Below are 24222 nucleotides of genomic sequence, written 5' to 3'. Positions count from 1 at the left end.
CAAACACCTGCAAAGGCTGATCTGATCTCAGTGGAAGACTTTTTCCTTGGTGTTTATTTTGAGTCTGCTTCTTGTAGATTTCCATTTGGTCATCTGCAATCCAAATTGCTCATCTGATCTCAACCTAAGGTCCTTAACCTAATGGTGTTCCTTATTGTTATTTTCATTTTTCTTTGCACTACTAGAAAAGCACTACTTTTAAACATTTTAAAAAAACCCAGAAAAATACATTAAGGTAAATTTCTAATTTAAACACACAGAATGAGGGAAGTGCAGTCAGGGCTGAAATTCCAATCTCATGGTGGCCAGTTGTGCTTAAGTATTGCATACATCTTCTAAAACTGTATGTTAGTCTCTAAGTTGCCACAAGTACTCCTTTTCTTTTTGCGAATACAGACTAACATGGCTGCTACTCTGAAAGCTGTGTATGATCTAAAGTATCATATGTGTTGTAATACCTAGGTGAAAAGGAATGTGTTAAGTTGAGTTCCATTCTTAACTTTGAATTTTCATGCTTTATTGGGGTTTAAGCTAGACCCTGATCATTACCTTAATGTATTTTTTTCTGTCATTTTTATGATGTTAGTAAAGCAATTAAGTAAGATATCTGATCCAAACTCTTGTTTAATAAGTAGTTGGGTTTCACATTCACTTACAGTTTTGACTATAAATGGCACTTTATTACACTGTCCATCAGCCTTTTATTGGACTTACATCACTACAGAATATGTAAGACATCATAAAAAGTTACAAAAGTATGCTTTTTGGCTTTTGGTTTGAAAGGTTAGATATAAACAGGAAATGAAGCCCAGGCACTACGGAATTGGCATAGTGCACATTTAACATAGTAACATATCTTGATAAAACAGAACACTTTGACAGAGTGTATTCTAGAACTTGGTAAATGTGATGCAGATTTGCTGGGCATTGCAAAACTATAGTAAATCAATTCAAAAGAAAGCCTATTCCTTCTGCTGTTTTACATGCTAGTCACTTTAGCTTTACAAACAATGGTACCCGTTCTGCCCTACTTGCACTTGTACTTGGCACTTAAATGTAATTTACATTTTAAAATCCCCCTATAGTATAAGTCACACAGTGCCCTTAAACCATGTGCTCAATTCCCATGATGTGAATAAAATAATTATATATGAAAACAAAATTACCATGAGGACATCAAGTTTACAAAGGAAAACAGATCAGAATTAAGTTGCATTGGAAGAGCTATTTGGGAAAGCTAGAGCTACCTCAGTGCTATGTTCTTCACATTCATAAGCTCTTAAAAAGAAGTTGAAATAATGGTAAACTAAAAATTCAGTATATATCACTAGGACGTTCTCCTTATCCAAAATTGTATTTGGCTTTCGCAGTTCAAGTGCAATTGCTTGTGTTGTATCCCTCCCAAGGATCCGAGTGTTGGTGTGTGGGTTGTGGAAACCATGAGAAGAGACAAACTTCTGTCACATTTTCATGAAAAAAGGAAGGTGTTTGGCAGCCATTAAAAGGAGTGTCATGGAAGGTGCACAGTGTAATTGTTGCTGTGGGCACTGATATAGATGGCCCTTTTCAGAAATGAGAGAGGGAGTATGGGAGATGAAACTTGAAGATGAAAACTAATATTTAAAAACAAAATAGCAAAGTACAGCTAATAATTTACAATTCTGTTCCTCCAGGGATACTTGGTGGGAAGTTCCTGGAAAGAAGTCGTATTAAGAAGCCTGGGCAGGAGCTCTTTAAGAGTGAGATATCTGAGTACTTCAAAGCTCAGGATCTGTTTGTTGGAGCCAAAGTTTGTTTCAATGGTCACAACTTTCTTTTGGTGGATGCTGATGAGTATGCATTCAACTATATGGAGAAGCATGCAGATGAGGTGAATTGGGCTTTTGCTACTTTATTTTGCCTTTCAGCACTATGCATTGAGTATCATATCTATATAATTTTCTCAGAACCAAGTTTACCATGTTTCTTCACACTACAATGTGTACTGAACTATCATTATGTAATTATTTATCTTAACAATTTGATCATTTCGTTCCCCTCTGCAAGGCCCCCCCCCCATGTGTATACAATCTCTGATCATTTGCTTTGTCACAAATATCACACATTCCCTTCACAGCTGGGGATTCAAGCTCTCAGTTGCATTGAGTTTCATGATCTGCTGACACTGGCATTGTTTTCAGAAAGGAAAGCAATAATTAGCAGAAGGAGGGGAAAAAGTGATGATACATACTTTTCCTGTGCCAGTTAATTTATATCTGGTCCTGGTAACAGAGTCCGTGTTAACCAAAGCCACAAGGTATCTCATAGTTGTTCTGGCTGCATCTTCCAACAGCAGTGGTCATATGAGGCACTAGCAGAAATAGTAACTTGGAGGAGAAGATAAAAACAAGCTGCTAAAAAGAATGGCAGGGTATTATGGGTGGACTACTGGGCTGGGTATGTTGTAGAGAAGCATACACTTACAGAGATTCTGATGAAATAACTATAACTGTAGGTGTACATATTTGGGAAGTCTGTTCTCTGAAGTGTTGAAAACATTATTCTGAAATTATTTAAAAATGTGTTTGAAGAATATGTGACGTCAGGAACTCCTGAGTTCTAACCTCTGCTCTGCCATACTCACCTTGAGCAACGCCCTGAGGGCCAGATGGTGCCCTGAGGCACAGTTCTATACAAAGCATGAATTGCATTGCTTGTGATGGAGCACCAGAAAGAAATGTGTCTCCGCTTGGCCACACTGGCAACGTGGAAGCGCTGCCACGGCTAGAGCTAGAGCTCTCTCACAGCGCTACCATCTCCACGAGGGGCATAGATACCAGCTCTGGGAGCGCGGCTCCGAGCGCTGGTGCACCGTCTACGCTGGCATGTTACAGCGCTGAAACTTGCCGTGCTCAGGGGGGTGTTTTTTCACACCTTTGAGGGAGAAACTTGTAGTGCTGTAAAGTGCCAGTGTAGACAAGCCCTCAGACTCAGTGTGTCTGAGTCATCATTTCTCCAAAGCTGCCCTTTCCCACAGTGGCAGGTGAGGAGGGGCAAAGAATACATGGAATCAGTCCTTAATAAGAAAGGAGATTGCCCTCCAGCCTTGTGTCCTGCCATCTTGTGGGGGTGGGGGGGAGCACTGTCACTCTAGTCAGATCTTTACCTATTCCCTGCCCACCTGCTCACTGAAAGGGAAGGCAGGCAAGAAGCAGCCATTCAAGGACTCTGCTGTGCTGAAGTCCCAGATCCCAGGGGCGGGTAAGCCTAACACTGTTTCATGTGGGAGGGTGGAAATCCTTATTCCACTACCTAGTCATGGTAGAGTAGACACAATCTAGCCCTTAATGCCTTTGGGCCCCATGCACTACTCATTTGAGTGAGACAAACAGGTTTTCAGCCTCTGTTTCTTTGTAAAATAAGGATACTAACATTGTCTACCTCACTCGGTGAAGTAAGGATTATTTGTTGTAGAGTGCTTGTTGATATAAAGTGTTTTAACTGTTATGTATTAATAAAAATAAAGCTATATATATACCTCTTATTCCCTGCAATTTGTTTGTACTCCTAGTATCATAACCAAACTTGCTCCAAAATATACAGTGCACCATTAAACTACAAATGTTCTTTGGAGCTGCTGTTTGCATTTGATTAATCCCTAAGCAAATAAATGAGATCCTAGTTTTTCAGACTAAGTGAATGCATATATCAGCATTACAATCTGCAGAATGTGACCAAGAAACATTGAGAAAACAGCCCTTTAAAAATGAGTTTTGAAAACTATTATTCGTGCAGATAAGACTGTAAAACAGCTGGTGAGAATAAGCTTTACTGTTGTATTGATGCCTAGGTGATTTATACATGGTATTTGAATACTGAATATTAGGATTAAGTATACTTGTTCGTCACAGTGGTCCAGGGAGAGTACTTCATGCACCTCTTCAGGTGGAGTCATGTACTTCACTTACCTGAGCAAATGTAAGGAACTCCAATAAAAGTTGGAGATAAATAGATAAAAAATAAATACATTCTAGAGGAAGAGAGTTTTAAGATTATTCTTAATCCTTTTATTTTTAAATTCAATATTTCTTTAAACTTTACTTCTCTGTTTCCTTCCTTTGCCTTGATCACTGTCCTCATCAGTATCTGTTTTTAGAGTTGGTCAAAAAAGTTCCGACTGACATTTCTCCATTACAAAATTCCATTGTGCCAAAACAGAAGCTTTCTGCAGAAATCTGTTGATTTTTGTTGCAATTTTGTTTAGATTTTTTTAAAGGCATTTTGATAAAGTTCCATTTCTATATTTTTGAAACAGAGCATTTTGATTTTCATTTTGAAATTTAGTTTATTTTTATATTATAAAAATAAAAAAATCTGAAAAGTTATAATCAAAGGAAACATTTTGATTGATCCAAAATGAATTATTTTCAAAAATGTCATTTTGTGGCAAATTGTGAAATTGTTTGGTTTTGTTTCGATTTGGAATGAAAACAAAGTTAGACACTGAGGAATTTCCCACAAATTAGAAATTCCACTTCCCACACAGCTCTACATATTTTAGCCAAGTTGAAGAGACTAGATGAAAGCACATTAAGGAGCTGGTAATGTGTGTCAACAAGGTACACACTGACAGATAGCCAGCCTGCCACGCACTCGTGCGCGGTAGAGTCACACTCCAGCTTGCTGCAAAGTAAGTATTCATGTAGACAAGCCTTAAGTCACAAAGCGTGCAGGTCCTGTCTAGCAAGTAGGTTAATTCAAACAGGTGATTATTAATTACACTAAGGCCCCTTTGCGCTGCTCAGGCAATGTTACTAGGGTCTTAAGGTACACCCACTTTTAGGGCCCTTAACACAACCAGAGTGATGTGAAGAGGACTAAGAGACGCTGGACCTGACTCTCGGTTATGCTAAGTGTAGCTGGGAGTTGGGCCCAACATCTCTTATGGTTAGATCCTTAATTGCCAGCCTTATCTAATTTCAGTATTTGCTACTCAAAATAACATCATGTATTGAATGGGAGAAAACAGTTTTCAGCTTGTTTCATTATACTGTATGTTCTGCAGCAGAGCATGTCTGACTTTGATTCAGCTTTTGTTAAATGACTGTTTATTCCAAAAAATAAAAATCAAAGTTTTATTCTTGTTGACTACACACTTTTAAGAGTAGCAAGCAAATTATGTACAGGGTTTTAACATAGCAAAACTGAATGCTGGATTTGAAGCTCAAGTGCTCAAGTCTAATTGGAATGGCCTAATCGGGAAGAATGACACTTGTTGAAATAAATGTTCATCTTATGTTCTGGGAAAAATTGGTTCCTAATAATACAATCTGTGCTGAACTTAGTGTGAATGAAAAGTTTATATGACTGAGCATATACATTGGAACTTCAATGAAGTGTTCACCAAAGTGAAGGACACAAAGATTTATTTTAAATTGATCATCTGTATTAAATGAGGATTAAGTGGGATGCAGCAGTGGACAGTGAGGGCAAAGGTACTGTTTAAACTTGTGCTTTAAAATGTACCTCTACCTGCTTTGATGTTGCATTGAAGCAAGACTGGGCAGCGTTTCAGTCACTGAAATTTAAGCTTTCTGAAGGTGTAACAGATAAGTACATTTAGTGAGATTTTAACATTTTCAGTAAAAAGCAAATTTTCTCAGCAGTTGGCTTTGTCTCAGACTCACCTAGAAAATGCTGTGATATGTACTGCACGTTTGAGAGGAGACAATGAAGATGATAATGCTTAGCAATTACACAGTGCCGTACATCTCCATAACACTGTGCATACATTAACTAAGTAATGCCTTTCTGCATGTAATATATATTTTCTGTCCTCCGCCCTCCATTAAGTTCCCAATGGCCAATATCAGCCTCATCCTGAACAAACTGAAGGCTATAGGAGAACCTAGTTCCAGAGAGATCAAGCAGATTTTTGCAGCCACTGACCCTGAACACACCAAGGTGATGGAATATAACCCTTTCAGGTAAGAACGAGGGATTCTCAGTTTTAACGTTTACTGAGGACAATTTTTGAGAAATGCACAGAGCATTGCTGTTTCTTGAAGCTCTTTGCACAATTGTGTGTTAAGTGTTAAGTGATAGATGACTTGTATTTGATTTCCACTAGTTTTAGGACTTTGTGTGAAATGCAATACAATGAAAGGTTTTTCAGGTGAAATGTAAAGAAAAGGAAGTGATTCTGGCTTAGACCGAGATAATTTTTTGAATAGCTTGGACAGCACAAATGAATGTGGCTGTTCCCTGTGGAGTTAGCCATGTGGCCACAGGAGAATAAGATCAGGACTGCATAGGCAGGGGAGTAGGTGAATGTATGGGCAGACAGGTAGGGTCAGCCAAGTCAGCTGGAAGTTCTGAAAATCAGGAAGGCAACTTTGAGTTGAATTCAGAGATGGATAGGAAACAATAAGAGAGAATGGGGTTAATTCAGTCCTGATTCTTTGAGCAAGATGATAGCCTGGTCACTGAATCCAGGCCCCTTGAAGTATAGGAAACAAACTGGGAAGATCTTAAAAGAGGGGAATGTAGTAGTTCACACAGGCAGTGATTAAAGCGTGCATAAGTATTTGAGCAGAGGCTGGACTAATGGAAGTCTGGATTCTGGCAATGATCCATAGGTGGTAATGAACGAATTTATAGGCAAGTTATATATGGAAAGGGAAATTAAATTCAGGATCAAGGCTGGCTTCAAGATTTCTGGCTTTGGGGGTAAAGAAGGGGTCTGAGCTAAAGAGAGTGGTAGTAAAGTCAAAGCTGTGGGACAGGGAAGATTGTTTTACTTAGGACTTCAGTTTTTGAAACTTTGAGTAGTAGTATATGATGATATAATCAGGAACTTCAGAGGTAAGTTGGGTGGGTAAATGGGAAATAAAGAGATGTACCATGGGATGTCATCCATAGGGAAATGTTAGCTCAGATAGAAACTACTGATGATATATATTAGAAGATATATAGGTGAGAAGAAAAGGGCCAAAGACAGGTCTTTGTAACACTTCATAGTAGAAGTATCAACGAAAGAAAGAAAACCCATCTTCAGTAATGAAAAATGGGTATCTAGAGAGGTAAGAGTCATACCAGGAGAAGTCAGTGCCACTGGCACCTTCTTTTTGCTCGAGGTACTCAGGGATCAGTGTTAGAAGTTCTACTGAGATCAAATAGGTGTCAGTCCATGATCAAAGTCAAGATATTAGACCATTAAATGCATTGAGATGGTTAGTCTTACTACTACAGTAAGAAAGGGCAAAAAACCTAGTTGATGATATATATGTTGAAAAACCGTACTATTTGAGTAAGCAGTTTATTGCATATGCCCAGTAATCTGTTTAAAAACCAAATAACTTGATCATTAAATATTTGCTTTGGTCCCAATTCTGCACTAATGATCTGAAATATTTTGTTGTTCTCTGCCATGCATTGGTAATGTGTCAAAGTCTCTAGCACTTGTATTACCAAACTGGAGGGGCAGATTTTAGAAGGACTGACTGCAGTTACGTCTAGTGGGAAAAGGTTTTTATTTTGGGAGGTGTGTAGCTTTTGTTACATTTAAGCTTACTGTGTAGTCTTTGAAGCCCGAATTCTGCGCCGCTGTGTACCGCCTGAGTGCTAAGCGCAGGGCAGTGTGAGAGGGACGCGGAATGAGATGCACTCTCTCCCCAAGGCTGTGGAGCCACTCCGTGGCCCTTCTTTAAGCTGCGAGGCTTCAGTATCCTCCTCCACAAATGTGAGAGGAGGGGAGGACGCACAAAGCAGTGGATCTTCTAGCCGCCTCTCTTACATGGTTCACCTCAGGCCTACCTCTTCATACCTCCTGTGTGCTGAGGTGCAGAGGGCTCCTGTGGGGATGAGCTGTACCTCATAAGGTGTGCCCATCACCTGCAACTGCTGGCCTTCTGAACCCCCTTGTGGGAGTGGAATCCCACCAATTCTGACCGGGGAGTATCCACAGATTTGAATTATCTTAACCAGTCGTCTTGTTCCATTTTGCAATATATGCATTACTATAGAACTGCCTGGAAATATATCCATCATTCGGAGGGAAAATATTTTTATGCCAAAGCAAACAGAAAACCTCTCTGCTTCTATAAAAAGTCAATTTTTTTGAGGGAACATATGTTTTTTATTTTATTTTTCTCTCATATGTTACTATTGCTTTTAATCTTTCACAGCATTTCACAATTAGAGGCCTTTACAAAATGCATATTTTTAGTACATGCACACACCTGCATGACAGTCTGAAGCTGTAAGGGACACTTAAGTTTATGCTCCAGTACTACAGTCTTCCTGGCTTGTCTTAGAATGAGACAAGAATTTTACTGTGCTCTGAAGTTTACAGTTCAAATATACTCCTGTCTGCCTAGTTAATGAGTCAAAATAGCTTTCTCCATAATGCACAGATCCTCTCTTGTGTACTTTTCCTCAAGCTACACTGAGAAGATACACCCTTAGATGTGATGCAGTGAAGCAGAATTCTAATTATAGCATTTATTTATTCTGTTTACAAACCCCAAATCATACAGAATAGAAAACAGGAAATAAATAAATGGAATATACAGAAAGTATCTGCAGAGGTATTGGTCATGCTATTGAGAAGCTTTGTTAAAGAGAGCAAAGAGCAGTCTGGAAAATTAAACACCCTGTCTCAGTCCTGTCCTGACCTCTGGTTTTCAGAAGGTGATATGCAGGGCCATTAGCTGTGAGAGACAAAGCAGAATCACATGGGTTTAATGAAGATGCTTCTCTTTCATCCATCTTATGAAACAGTTTTCTTGAGCAGTTAATTATAATTTCTTCTCCGATCCTCCTAATCTCAATCTGCTTCATTCTTATAGAATAAAAAAATTAAAAGAAAAGAAAACTAAGTTACAGGGAAAATTCATGAGACAAAGTGGCTGAGGTAACATCTTTTATTGGACCAACTTCTGTTTGGTGGGAGAGACAAGCTTTCGAGCCACACACAGCTCCGTGTGGCTTGAAAGCTTGTTCCTCTCACCAATAGAAGCTGATCTAATAAAAGATCCTACTTCACCTACCTTGTCTCTCTAATTTCCTGGGACCCACACAACTACAACTATACTGTACAGGGAAGATTCAGGTTACTTGACATTGTTTCCTGGCAGAAGAAGTCAATAAAATTCTGAGTTGGAATTTTGCATCTTCAGCACTGTTCAGATTATAGTAACCCTAGAAAGTCCCTTAAATTCCAAAAGAGAAAATAATGTCATCTGGGGAAATCTTTGGTGCTTTGATTGTCATTGTCTGAGTTGAGAAAACATATGGAAGGACTTATTTAGATCCTAATCCTGCAAAGATTTAAGTGTGGATGTAAAGTTGTGCATGTGAATAGACCCACTGAAGTCAAAGTGACTACTCATATGTGTAAGGTTATGCGTATGCTTAAATCATTGAAGGATCCGAGTCTTAGTCGTAAGCCGTTTGGGGTAGGGATAGTCCTCTACGGTGGTAGTATAGTGCCCAGCACAAAAGGCTTCAATTTTGATTGGGGCCTCTGAGCATTACCATAAAACACATAATAACAAGGGAGGGACCAAGCTTTGGTATAGTGTTGTATTTCATGGTGGGCATTCAGTTCAAATGCAAATGCTCAGTTTGCCTGTGTCTGGAAATAAGATTTATCTGGAGCTCTGTATACCTTGTCCTCTCCTGATATTCATCTCCAGTCATTGTAAATAAAGAGTCTTTCTGTGTTACGTAGTACAAGTCCAGCTCACAGTGAACCAGCTGAATCAAAGCAGAGAGTACATTGTATTCAGTATCCTTCAGTGGATAGCTCTGAGAATTTAGACTTCATAGGCCCTGGATTGACACCTTTATTTGGGCAGGGCTCCCCAAAAAGCAAATCATTTAAACGAAACAAATAAAACAACCGTTAAATTTGTGGTAGAGTTGTGTGTGTGGGAGGGGGGCAGTATGTATTTGTGTTATGAATTAATTGTTGACTATTAAGGGCTACATTATCAGAGAATTGTGTAAGGTTTAGCCATGCACCATACTCCTGACATGTCTCTGCCCAGCTCCTTGTTTTTTCATCTGTCTGCCAATCAGAGCTTCTGGGGTGGGGCCAGCTTTCACAGCACTTCCTCTGTGCTGGGGAGTGGAACTTCACACCTCTCCCCCATTTGCGTGCCTAGCTCTATCACTCTGTCCTTTTGGCACTATCCTCGCCTGTTTCCCTATTTTCTGTATTTTCTGTGTACGTGACATAAGTGCAGTTGCATTGCTAGCTCATAGTCTACAAATATCTGATCAAGTAGGGTGGAAGATGAAATAAGATCACATACAGTAGTTGGACATAGACAATCATACAATAAATACTGTCTTCAGTATGACTCCAATAGGACATTGCTATGGAAAGGTACTTCAAAGATTACAAAGATTTGTATAGGACCAGCATTGTGCGAGGTATTTTACAGATCGGTAGGAAGAAATGGTCTCTTCCCTAAAGAGTTACAATTTAGGTAATTTCTAAAACAGTTTCTTGAGTAGTTTTGAGTTCATGTTAAACTATATGGACTTAATATCAGCACCACAAGTTGAGCATAGTTCATCACCTAATTTCACAGAACTCTTAATTACATTAAATACTCTGCTTTAAATTGACTGTTTTGCTTATTTTTGTCTATTTAATTTATTTGTTTCTTGCTAACAGAAATTTGATGGTGAATATCGCTGGTGGAAAATTGTCAGAACATGAAATTATGACTATTGGACGTTATTACAGCGTGCAAAATGAGTTTGAAATGGACATCAACTTCCTTCTTGCAGTGGCTCAAGAACAGCTAAAGAAAAATAGCTTTGAGTATTTCGGACAACTGTCTGCTACCTTTGTATACAATGACCGTGAAAAGTAAGGTTTCTGTATTTAATGCAAGCTAATAATTGACTCCTTTTTTTTTTAAAGCTGGTTCACAATTTGATAAAACTCTATTTGGAGACCCAGGTTCTGTCTCTCTCTTGCCTAGCATATCATATGAATAGATTCAAAGGATTTGGTTTCTGGTAGGAGCCACGTGAGGATGGATGAGAACTAGACTGCTTCTCTGTCCTCTTTTTTTCCTTTCTGATTTGCTGATGGAGTCTCCATCATTTCAAATGTATTGAGTAGCCTGTGAAATAGTTATGTTCCTGGCCCTGTCACCATAGAAAAACTTTTTTTTTAAAAATCTTGGAGGAAAAATAGACATTTATCAAAAATAAAAAACCTGGGATTTTTAGTCATTTCAAAATAATCACTTAGATAAATTGTTTGTCCTTCGGGTTTTGTGGATCATAGATTTAGAATTAGAAATCTGTAAACGTATACCTTCCACTTGTAGTATACATGTGTCTTAAATACTTTAGGGGAAGAGGGCTTACAAATGTGTTGATGTTTTTCCTATTATGCAAAAGTGAAGTTTTGTGAAATGTGATTTTCATTTTTACCCTTAGATTTTCAACAAGTTTTATATTATTTCCTTATTCACAAAAACATGCATTCGAAATATACATTTTGCTTCCATATTGTTAAACCTGTGAAGATAGACAACATGAAGGACATTTTTTCATTTCATTTTATATTTGTGCAGATGTGGGTTGCTGCCCCATGAGAAATGCAGGACTATTTGCAAGTCCTTCAGATTGCCATTGGCTGATGATCTTCTGCAAGCTTTACTGACCATGTAAGTCATAGACAGATAAAGTGCAGTGTGTGAGTACAAGTCACTTGCACTGTAATGTAATGTATGTTTAATGGCAGGTGAGTATTTAACATAAATTGTAGAAATATTTCCTAAGAATTTCAGCAGTTCACAGAATTGTGTATGTGCTATTGTGCTGATTCTTTCCATGCATTTCTTTGAGTCTTCATACTGGTAAACATTTGCAATTAACAAGGAAGAGAATTGCAGCATTTTTGTCATTTTTGGTTGGCAGAAAAAATCACCTAGGCTATGTATGAATACTATGATTGAATAAGCTTACAGGAATTAACCACTAATATTTATTGTCTTGGGATAAATGGGTGGAGAATTCCCATTTTTATATTCACTTTCTCGGTGTATTGGTTTGGGGAAAAAACATAGTATCTCAAGAAGGTACAATATATATTATCTGAGAAAGATGCCATGATGAATAACGTTGAAAAGTTCATGAATCAAATAGATGGTATCACTATAGATACAACAGTCCTTCTTTGTTACTCCTATATTACTCTTGGTGTTGTTCTTACCTGAAATATATGTTTTAAGTTTTTTAGAAAAGGGAGAGAAATTATTGGCAAAAGCAGAATTTACATAATAGTTTCAGTATTTTTTCTTGGAGTGTTAATTTGGTTGTACATATATTCTTTGAAATAGAATTCTTGATTAGCTACACTGATCAGAACAAGAACAGAAAAGCACAAATGTTCAGTGCCCTTGTGTCAAGACTCTAGAGGGCAGAGTTCACAATAAAAACAGGTTTACCAGTTGGTGATCTGAACACTCATCACAGATTGCTAGGCCTCCACAGAATCATAGAAATGTTGGGCTGGAAGGGACCTCGAGAAGTTATCAAGTCCAGGCCCCATCTTTGAAGCAGGGCTAAGCCAACTGGCCAACAGTCTAGTCTGAGTTTTAGAATATAGTCTTTGGTCTCTTTTCTTCCCCTACTAGAAATCATTAAGAAAATTATTTTGAGAATATGGAGACCTCTTAACATCATGTCAAAAGCAGGAGGAGGTCTTATTTCTTGTCAGGAATAGATGCTTTCATGCATGCAAGCTTCTAGCTTTTAGCGGAAGTTCAATATATGCTTCAGGGATTTACTATTGAATGACAGGATTCTGTTCAAACAGGAAGGTGAGGGAAAGTTTGACCACCTTTAAATCCTTAATGCCCAAATCTAGCCCTCTACACTTCACCAAGCTCACAGGACACTGCTTGGGGAGAAATCTTTTAAAGTCACTCTTTACCTGCAAGTCTGCCTTAAGAAACCTAAGGCACCATTGTTTCTAAGCCCAGTTTGTCTATGCACCAAAAGCATTCAGAGGAGTTTCCTGTGGTAGCCAGATGGATGCCTTCTACAAATTGCTGGCCATTCATCACTTCTGACGGTTGGGTCACAAGCATTGGTCAAAAGACGTATAAAATTCATTTTTTTAGAACTCCCACAAAGCTGTCCAGCAGAAAAAGTGCATCGGGACAATTGGCATTTAGAGTTAGAATTCTCATAGTCTCAAAGACTGTGATTGAATAGATGCAACTAGAGGAGGAATGAAGTGGAGTTTTCCTTTATTTACTAACTAACACCGAAGAAGACCTGGCAGTCCTGATACATCATAGGCTTCAAAAATAAATGTGTCTTGTTTGGCATGAGGGAAAGCTTTTGAAAGTTGACAGCCTCTCTTGTAAGGGAGGGCTGAATGGAGTCACTTCAAAACCAAAAATCCACCAAACCCCTTTCATTTAAAATTATTATTAAAATAATATACAATCTTAGAGGACAAGGAGGATGCTTAATATCTATTGCAAGATCACTTTGTTCCAAAAGTTGCTTTATATGATAAAGGACTGCGAGTAATTTGAGTGATAAGATAAAGATTCGTTGCATTGAAAGATCTCGGTGTGTACAGCGAGTCCTTACATTACAGATAAGAGGAAAGTATTTAAATCCTTAAACAAAGGCTTGTGTAGTTGATACCACTTAAGTAAGGATGTGTATTTAATAGTGACTTTTGTTTATTTGGGTTTGTGGTCAGGAAAATGTTTCCTGTAACGGATTTAATTGGAATTAATTTCCATTTTATTGGGAGGCCTCAGACTCTACCTTGCAGGTAATAGGAGTGTTTGAAGGATATTTAGTATCTTGTCCCTCCATCCCCCCATTTATCATGAAGGTTGAACAGCCATGAAACATCTAACATAGTAGCACTGCTGCTGATAAGCCAGTTTCACTTCTGGAAAGTCCACTGTTTAATCTAAAGCAGTGCCGCTTATCACTGATGTCCCTTCACCTGTTTTTATGGATGAGGAAAAATTTGATTTTTATTTCCCTGGGTATTTCTAATGAACATTTCTGAATTTATTAAATGTATTAAGGAGGAAAATAAGGCAAATCCCACAACACAGGCAACTTTAGCTACTGCATTAGCTGGGGGTATATATCCTACAGCTTGCAGTTTTTTTCTAAATAACTTATTGTTAACTTTTAATTTTCTATTCAAAAAGTAATACCCATAAATATCTATTATTTAACATTTGTATATAATGCCGCAGGTGTCGGTGGCTCTTATCAAACAGAGTAAGGATTTAGGCCACATTGAAGTAAATAGGAGTTTTGCTATTGGCTTCAGTGAGCCCAAGATTTCACCCATGATTTCTGTTCCAAGGAGCATCCCAATCTAAGCAAGTGAAGAGAGAATCCTGGCCAATAATGTCAAGTTACAGTGCATTGAAAGTACTAAGGCAATTCTTAGTGTCTCACTGGTATAAATATATTTTTTAAAATTACAGAGCAGGTGCAGATTTTTTACCATGATGTATTAAGATATGCAGAGGCTTCCTATTTGTTTCTACCAGTAAAATGCAACATTTATTATAGCATTTCTTTAAGTTTATGCAAACATACAAGGAACAATGAGCTTGTTTAATACACAAGCACAATTAAAATGCTTGAAAAATAAAATTTTGCATTTTGAAATAATTGGTATTTTCTTTTGATCCTATTTTTATTTATTCACTGTGCACCTAACAGTGCACTAATAGACAATTTAAAAGGGCTTACAAACTAAATAGGGACATGGTGAATGAGGAAAGATAAAATGGAGGAAAGGAAGCAGGGAGAGGGAATGTACGACAAAGGTTTCAAATATAAGATCATAGAATCATAGACTGTCAGGGTTGGAACGGACCTCAGGAGGTCATCTAGTCCAACCCCCTGCTCAAAGCAGGACCAATCCCCAATTTTTTCCCCAGATCCTTAAATGGCCCCCTCAAGGAGTGAACTCACAACCCTGGGTTTAGCAGGCCAATGCTCAAACCTCTGAGCTATCTTCATGAGTTAGTTCGTCCATACTGCATGCATCTTGTGGCTTTAAAAAAAAATGGTAAATTTTATGCTAAATAATCGCTGTAGAGGACACATCGGGATGGTTTCTCTCAGCCCTGCTGCTGTGAGGTGGTTGTGGTGGGCTTCTAGGGCAGATGGAGGCTTGGCAGCTGTGACTCAGGAAAGCCTGTGGAGGCAGCTGCCAAGCTGGGGAGGGCTGGAGCGGGTGTGCCTCTGGAACCTAATATCCCAAGTGGTTGCTCCTTGTGCCAGGAGGCCCACACACTGTAACTCCAAAATTTACTGTAATCCCTATATGGGATGCAGTGATGAACATTCAGTAGAAGAGTGCATGCATCAAAGATTAACTTTATGCAAACTAGATGCATTTTGAGTAGAGCTGTGGAAAATGCAGCACCTTCAGGTTGCCGCTGTTTGCTGGCTGTTTTTTAGTTCCATTGTATAGCCCCCAAGTTTCCACATGTGTATGAGCCAACACACGACGAAACCGTTACGGTTTGCTTCAATTTTAATTTGAACAATGCAAAACTGTTAATTTCTTTTTACATGGTACCACCCCGAGGGTCACACATTCCTCTGAGCACCCCACCTCCCCTGGCTTAACAGAAAGAGGGAGAAGACAAACAGGCATCTTTGATCCTCAGAAGGGCCAGAGCAATGAGATTTGGGCCAGAATAATTCTGTCCCTAGAACTTCCCTCCCACAACAGTCCAGGTCCTCTCTGTTTTTTTGCTATCTCTTGGTGCGTGAGCCCTGGTGACTTTTACCCAGGAACCTATCCTCAAAACTCTGTACATTTTGGGGGTGCTATGCTCCCTCCAGGAGGGTAGGCATAATTTCCCATCCACACCAAAAAAGATCTTGAGGCAGACAGCAGGACTCAAAAGGCTCCCCTGGTCATCATAGAATCATAGAATATCAGGGTTGGAAGGGACCTCAGGAGGTCATCTAGTCCAACCCCCTGCTCAAAGCAGGACCAATCCCCAATTAAATCATCCTGCTATACTCTCTCTCCAACCCAATGTGTTTGGCACCTTAGACACACCTGTCTCTACTGTGGCCTTAAGGAACTCGCAGGTACCAATATCCAATATTTAGAACTTAACTTTTTACAAACATTTTTTTGGTTTTTCTGTTCCCTATGACAGACAGGTAGTGTGGTATACATTTGTTAGGTACATGCTAATCAGTATATTTACCACAGGTTAGCCACCAACATTACTCAGCTCAGACTGACCAGTTGTACAAACCAGCTTGTGTTAGTCCTTTAATCTTTCCCTGTAACCAGCTTAAACACTTATTCATACCCAGAATATACAGAAGCTATCAAACAAACTGAAGTAGCAGCACAGCCATACTCAACAAATATTCCGTTAAGTCAAAGTGACATAGCCCTTTCCACGGCTATCAGATTAACATTTTAATAAAGTATTTTTCAAAACAAAGGAACTTAAGTTCTGTAAATATTGCTATCTAGAAAAAGAACACTTGGGTTGCAACTTTCCTGGCTGGAAAAAAAAAAACATTTGTAAAAAGGTTGAGTCATTCAGCACTACATTCTTATAAATTGATAAAGCAGGCTTCTACACGTTGGGGTATTCCAAGGTGAACACATTCTGCAGAGGCCACAAACAAGAGCTATCTGTCTTCTGCCAAAGAAAGAAGAAAATTGTTCTCCAAGTGTTGTGGGGAGGAATGATTCTTAAACCATATTCTAACCTCAAATGCTTTGATGATGATCTAGAGCTAAACTAAAGGGGGACAAGGTGTCACATGATCTTAGTTGTCTCCTTTTGGAAGAGGCAAATCTAACTTCCTTTATTACTGAAAAGCATTATAGTATCTACTCATATTAACTCTGATCATTCAAATGTAGGGCATCTCTTTCCAGTCCATCTAGTACCTTTGACTCCAAACTCATAACACAGAAATAGGGCATCTCCTTATTCAAATTCACTTGTGTAAGCAGGTGCAGTCCATGCGAGTCAAGGGCTTTGTAGCCACCTACTATATACCAGTATGAATTTGGAATATTTTCAAGCCACTTTTACATAGCTGCCTAAATATGGATTTAGGAGCCTAATTTTCATCACCCAGGCTTGAAAATTTTCACTCTAGTTAAGGGTACTAGTTCAGAGACGGCATTCCTAGCTGATCAGGGTGCTTTCACAGTCAGATCAAAGGACTTTGGCCCCAATCCAATGCTTGTGGAAGTCAGTGGGAGTCACTGGATTGCACCTATACAGTCTTAGATGAAAGTGGTCCAGTATAGGTTTAAGTAATTAAATTCTTTCACTTTTCCTGTATATAAAAAAACTGCTCGGTTAACCTGTAGAACTCTGAGTCTGTGCTGTGGATTATATCTTGACTTTCCACAAACCAGCAAAAGGCTAACCTATACTGAGAACATACAACTTCAAAGGGTCTAATTAATGAAGTTTTAGGATGTCAACATAATGTAGTACTCTAACTTTTTCTTCAGAAGGTTAAAGCAATACTACAGGTTGGTAATAAAAACAAATCACATGTCGTAAGTCTTATGAAATTCAATGTGTGTGCACCATAGATCATATTAAAATAATATGTGCAATCAAAGGTTAATGCCAGTCAACTTTTATGGCACATACTTCCTACTTTTTGATTAAGAAGCAAGCATTTGTCCTGCTATACTCAGCACTGGTGATCACAAAATGGGTGCCCAGGGCATTTTGGATGGGTGCTTATTTTTATGAAAGGATTATAAATCAAAGTAGCAAAATAAACCAGATCAGCTGTATTTTCGTGTGTCTATAGCACCAGCAGGTTCTCTTCTAGACATAAAGACAGGATTTTACAGGGTGCCTCCAAGAACATTTTCACTCCTTATCCCAAAACTATAAGGCTGCCACTGATCATAACCTTCGTTTATTGAAGAAATATTGGTTAATAATAATGTTTAAAAAATTGAAATGAGTTGAACTCTCATACACTTTAAAGACAATGAAAAGTCTCATGTGACAGACAATAATGAAGTGTAAAGTTTTATATGAAGTGTAATATATAGAACAATAGAGAAACATATTCTGCAGAGTCTTCTCCTTAGCCAGTTGTCCATTTTCTATATTTTTTAAATTAATGATCAAATATGCAATTTGTTGTGTGATGTAAAATATGACAAAGTATATTAAAATAGGTAACAATTGAATCAAAATATATATGAATATTCTGCTTTTAGGTTTGAAGATGGCAAGGAACAAGTAGATTATAAGAAGTTTGTCAATGGGCTGAATTGGAGAGAGAATCCAGTTCCGACTTTCCAGACAATAAAGGTTCCTATAAAGGTAAAGTTAAGACGTTTAAAATAAAAAAGCAGTGCACAAAACTTGAAAGCTCCTTTCATGCTGCCGCTGCTGTCATTAAGTCAAAACATATTAACACCATTGATTTATCCAACAAAGAATATCTGGGACTCGATCTTTATGGATCTTGCCCAGGTTTTTTGAGCAGTTTGTTTCTGTGGTGAGGTATTGGGTGAAGCAGAGAACCAGTGTAAAGCAGGGGAACTCTGTAGCTCTTTTGTGCACAGTGGATGCCACATCTCTAATGGATTTCTAGGGAAATATAGGAAGGAAAATGGCTGTGCTCTCCTGTGAACAAGGGCATGACTATTAGGTGCTCACACTTTCTATTACACAAACCTTATGTTCAGAAGTCACAATTATCAGGAAAGTCTACAAATTCCACTGACTCTGCAAAATGTAACTACAATTTCCTATAACTCGGTGGAAACTTGCACAGAATACACCACTTCCTTGGTAGGTAGTGGGAGTAGCATGGAGAAATCAACTAATATGTCTCTCTCAGCCTAGTACTTAGAGTAAGTAAAAATGTCATTTCAGCAAATGGCAAAGATTAATCTGACCTGGCTGTCTTGTGTTGGTGTGAGAATAGAATGGTTTAAAATAGAATTGTGCATAAGCTAGTCAAATTGACTTTTTTTAAAAATGTCACAGCAAAGAAATCCAAAGCGCCTTAGCGCACATATAACATCGCTTTTCTGACCCAGCCCTTGACTGCTGATATTGAATGTGTTTCATTTAGTCTCCTCTGCTTCTGCTGGTTTAGAAGCATAGGGTTCACTGCATTTTAAATTCAGCAGCTGCATATATTCACCAGTGATATACAAGTGCTGTGTTTTCATCCTGACAACATACTGGCTTCACTGCTTGCTCAAGCTTCTGGAGCCTATAAAACTGTCTATAGGGGCTAGTGAGGGGACAGTGCTGCTGAGTTGCTAAGATTTCCTGGGTGTCATTTTCTTGGATTCCTTAATTCAGAAAAATTTTCTTGTATGCCTCTAAGCAAGATCCTGTATATATTTTTACAGCATCCACATTATACTGGATATGTTTTCAGATTTTAAAAGTGTGTGCTCCAGGTTTTGATGAGGGCACTTTTCAAACAGGGAGTTCAGAATTCTACTCAAAGATATTACTCAATGATTATGTTGTGATAGCATCCAGTGATGCTTGTCAGGATTAGGGCACTGTTGTACTAGGTGCTGTGCAAACAGATAGGTGCAGTTTCTGACCCAAAGCACTTACAAAACTACGAGGATGGGCACCATGTGAGGGGGGGATGTGTGTGTGAAAGAGGCAGAAAAATATACAAATATGTTGGCTCGTTATTTATTTCATATTTTTCTCCTAGCTGTATTGGCTGCCTGCCCAACTGCCTCAGGCTAGTCATTGATGCACTGATGGATTTCTTGTAGGTGGTGTGCCTGAAGTGAATCTTGAAGAGGGGATGGAGGACCTGAGTGGTAGTGAGGAGAGGCAATGTGCTGTTTGTAGTCATAATAAGCCAGTCAGTGGCTGTGATCACAGCTTGCCACTTTGCCTCACTGTTATCAGATGACAGTGTTTTGTAGGCGTCATGGCAGAGGTGATTTGAGGGAGGATTGGTTTTATGGATTTTGACAGGGAATTTCTTCAGTGTCGATGGGACAGCAAAGGAGAAAAGACAAAGGCACTTGTGAACCAAGAAGTCAGTTAGGATTGGCATCTTAAGTGGAACAAAGGCTGTGATCAATATAATAAAATATCAGGGATAATTTGGGCAGGGTTATACTGTAAAGGTCAGGAAAAGACATTTGTGTTTGCAGTAGAGCCAGTGGAGGGGCTTACAGAAAGTGAGCTGACAGAGCTACAGGCTAGGAAGACCATCTTAGTGGCAGCAGAGTGAACGGACTTAAGGGGAGCAAGGTTGCAGACAAGACCAAAAAGATGGAAGTTGTTGGTTATATTCTTATTTTATTATTTGCATTACCGTAGTGCCTTGGAGCCTCAGTCCTGGAGCAGGACTCCATTGTGCTAGGCACTTTGCCAACACAAAACAAAAAAAACCTGCCCCAAGCCACAGAGGTGTATTCAGTTATCCACTAGATAGGAGAATCACTTCTGCATTCATTGTTTTAAAAAAAAAAAGGCTGGAAATTACATAACATACTGATTTCAGAGTGCTAGCCGTGTTAGTCTGTATCCACAAAAAAGAAAAGGAGTACTTGTGGCGCCTTAGAGACTAACAAATTTATTTGAGCATACGCTTTCGTGAGCTACAGCTCACTTCATTGGAAGCATTCAGTGGAAAATACAGTGAGATTTTATATACACAGAGAACATGAAACAATGGGTGTTGCCATACACACTATAACGAGAGTGATCAGTTAAGGTGAGCTATTACCAGCAGGAGAGGAAAAAAACCCTTTTGTAGTGATAATCAAGATGGGCCATTTCCAGCAGTTGACAGGAACCTGTGAGGAACAGTAGGGGGGAATCACTTGATTATCACTACAAAAGGTTTTTTTTCTCTCCTGCTGGTAATAGGTCACCTTACCTGATCACTCTCATTATAGTGTGCATGGTAACACTCATTGTTTCATGTTCTCTGTGTATATAAAATCTTCCTACTGTATTTTCCAAGGCATGCATCCGATGAAGTGGGTTTTAGTCCACAAAAGCTTATGCTCAAATAAATTTGTTAGTGTCTAAGGTGCCACAAGTACTCCTGTTTTTATAACATACTGAGATATCCTGCACTATAGTAAATGAACAAACAAGTTAGTAAATTATGTCCAGGTTGGCTGTGGTGGCATTATTTATCCAATTTATTATTTTGATGGTTAGCTGTAATATATAATAATGAATTTATTTTAGATGAGTACATTTTAATGAAAAAATGAGTAAGAAAAGAAGAAAGAGAAGATACCAAAGGGAATGTAAATCCTTTTATTGATTCTTTGACTTTCTCAGCTGAATCTTTATCCGAGCTGTGGTTTAATATGCACGACAGTAATTTTGTCTAGGTGTAAGATGATTATATTTGACAAACCAAAATTTCAGTTTGTATTCTTACTCAGTGATGTAGTCCTGAAGTTTTGATCTTCTAACTTACATTTCTTCTTTGTTTTGTCTACTCGTTTGAAAGCTGACAATTCCTACAAAATGTCTTGTTCTCTTAGCTGACCTCCATGTCTTTGAAGTATAGTTGTGTGACTGAACAAAACAGTACACACTAGTCTTTGATTTTTAAAAAAAATTGTGCAGAAGTGGAGATGATGGGATATTTTTAATAAAACCTTCAGTAGCATTGATCAAAATCATCACCACCATATTCTTTAGGAAGATATGCTTTACACATTTGTTTTTTTCACAGGTGATTTGCATGTAGAAATGAAATAACTTGCTTAACATTATTTTGTGACATTTCTAGTTATTTCTGTTTTCAAAACGGAGTTCTAAGTTCATCCTCTTGTTTATCACTTTCAGTATGAAGATGACTGGAGTGGGCAGCCACCATCCCTTCCAGTGAAAAGGATCAAATATTTACCCCTAATAGAGGATGTTTTTGGCACTGAAGAATAATCTGGTCTATACAGGTCACTTCTTTTGAATTACTGTTGCAACTTCACCAAGCGTGTCTGGACAGATACTGTAAACTTTCCTTAAAAAATAAAAGAATCACAGATATAGATTTTATTGAATTTAAATTTCTTACTCCAATGTAGAAATATAGTTCATGAATTTTTGTAATTCTTTCAAAATACAAAGTACTGTACTGTAAGTACATGAGCACAATTAAAAATATCCTTTAAACTGAACTTCATGTTTGCTTATATGTAGAATGCACAAATATTCAGAAATCTTACAGTGAGAATCAAATGTAGCAAAGTGTGACTGACCCTAAACCATTCTCATCTGCAAACAAACGAAAATTATCACTGACAACATTAAGTCAGACTATATCAGCACAATAATTTAATATTCTCTTCAATTTTTTTTCATGCTGCTTAGTTTTATATTGATGTATCCCTGCTGAATCTTAAGTGTTGTTTATGTCAAAGCCAGTTAGTTTATGGAGGGGTTCTAGCACAGCATAACATTTCCTGGTATCAGAGATAATTACAGCCTACCAATATAGAAGTAAATATCTTGCAGTGTAACACAGAAACTCTGAGCTCTTGATTTTTGCTTTACATACATCCTAAATCGATAGACGTCAAAACTTATTTGGGGAATCTGTGTGAAATGAATTGGTGGTTTTAGTCCAGTCTTAGTGAACAGGTGTCCTCAGTGTAAAACTGCACTTTCCCAACTGAAACAAATTGATACCCTGCTTATCGTTCAAGATTGTGATGATTAAGTGGAGTTCCTGTCAGTACTTTGTACGTATATAGCGCTGTACGAGTTCAAAGCCATGTTTAGACAGGAATTCCTTCATTATCACTACACCCCTGTGAACTGGTAAGTATTATTCCAGTTTAAGAAGGGTGGGGAAGCTGAGTCAGAGGTGTGGAGGGACTTGCCCAAGGCAATAGTGAGTCAGTAGAAAAACCGGGATTAGAACTCAAAAGATCCTGACTCTCAGCTCTGCACTAGTATTTTCTGGTTACTTTTGTGAAATTATTAAATTCTTTGATTGAGGATGACAGGTTTTTATCTCAAATTGCAATTCAAGGAGAAGGACAAGTGCTTAATTTAGAAAGACAAACACTTAGCTTATTTTATGATTCTGTATTACAAACAAGTTTAATAGATCATTTAAATCAGATTTGTTTTGTGGTCATACATTTTAAACACAGATTAGACTCCATAATGTCATAGATTCCAAGGCCAAAAGGGGCCATTGTGATCATCCAGTCCAACGTCCTACAGGCCACAGAGCTTCCCAGAATTAATTCCTGTTTGAACTAAAGCATATATTACAGAAAAAACATTCCATTTTGATTTAAAAATTGCCAGTGATGGAAAATCCACCACAACTCTTAGTAAATTGTTCCAAATCATTAAAAATGTGTACCTTATTTCCAGTCTGAATTTGTCTAACTTCAGCGTCCAGGGATTGGATCCTGTTATACCTTTATCTGATAGATTGAGGAGCCCTCTATTACCAAATTTTTGTTCCCTATGTAGGTACTTATAAACTGTGATCAAGTCACTCCTTAAGCTATTTTAGACTTGATAATGCCTTCTCACATGTCTGACAAGATCTATGTGTAGATAAGTAACAAGACTTGTTTTTCTTGGAAAGAAAGGTTGAGAACTACCATCTTTCTGTCTTTTGACTATTTTGTAATGCTGTTCTGTGTATTTTTAATAATACTCACTGAATTTTCTCCCTGCTTCTGTCTGTGCCTTCTTTTCTTTCTCATGCACTAGGCAACATGGATAGCCACAGAAAAATCTACTAGGAATGGTGCATAGCAGGTTCATGTAAGGATTTTCATTCCTTGCCACCATGTTCACAATGCGCCTGGCAAAGTCGTGTGGAACTACATAGTACAAATAATTTTCACCAGATCTTCTGTTCACAAGTGGCAATGAAAAGGCCCCAGCCAATCATCAGCCAGCCTTATTGTTTGTATAATGTAACATAAAGCATACAACCCCCCCTGACTATTTCAACCCCTTAATCCTGCCACCAGGTTCCTCTCTCTCTTCACATTGCTAATGAGATGCCTGAATGAAGACCATTTCATAACATTATGTTTCCAGATGGCATAAGGCCACAACTTTAAAGCACTTATCACATAAAGTGGGAGGCAGTCCTTACCGTTGATCTTAACGAACAGTCTCTGGAGAAGAGCCTCCCTCATATCGTAAATATATCTTCTGTCCACAGACATCCCAGCTCTGCATGACA

The 24222-nt window shown here is 38.3% G+C and overlaps 1 protein-coding gene across 3 annotated transcripts in view; it reads left to right on the top strand.

The window, feature by feature from the left end:
* EFHC2 (EF-hand domain containing 2) overlaps positions 1-23701 on the top strand; it is an 89053-nt gene extending 65352 nt beyond the window's left edge. For all 3 annotated transcript variants that reach the window (XM_048864865.2, XM_048864874.2, XM_075132338.1), the window contains 6 exons: positions 1674-1870; positions 5833-5966; positions 10667-10864; positions 11583-11675; positions 18257-18362; positions 21849-23701. In XM_048864865.2, coding sequence (XP_048720822.1) covers positions 1674-1870; positions 5833-5966; positions 10667-10864; positions 11583-11675; positions 18257-18362; positions 21849-21944 — 824 coding nt within the window. In that variant the 3' untranslated portion in view covers positions 21945-23701. The remainder of the gene's footprint in view (positions 1-1673; positions 1871-5832; positions 5967-10666; positions 10865-11582; positions 11676-18256; positions 18363-21848) is intronic.
* The last annotated feature ends 521 nt before the right edge of the window (positions 23702-24222 follow it).

This window comes from Caretta caretta, chromosome 1, assembly GCF_965140235.1.
Source record: "Caretta caretta isolate rCarCar2 chromosome 1, rCarCar1.hap1, whole genome shotgun sequence".
Taxonomy (NCBI): domain Eukaryota; kingdom Metazoa; phylum Chordata; order Testudines; family Cheloniidae; genus Caretta; species Caretta caretta.
This window is presented reverse-complemented; position numbering and strand designations above follow the sequence as displayed.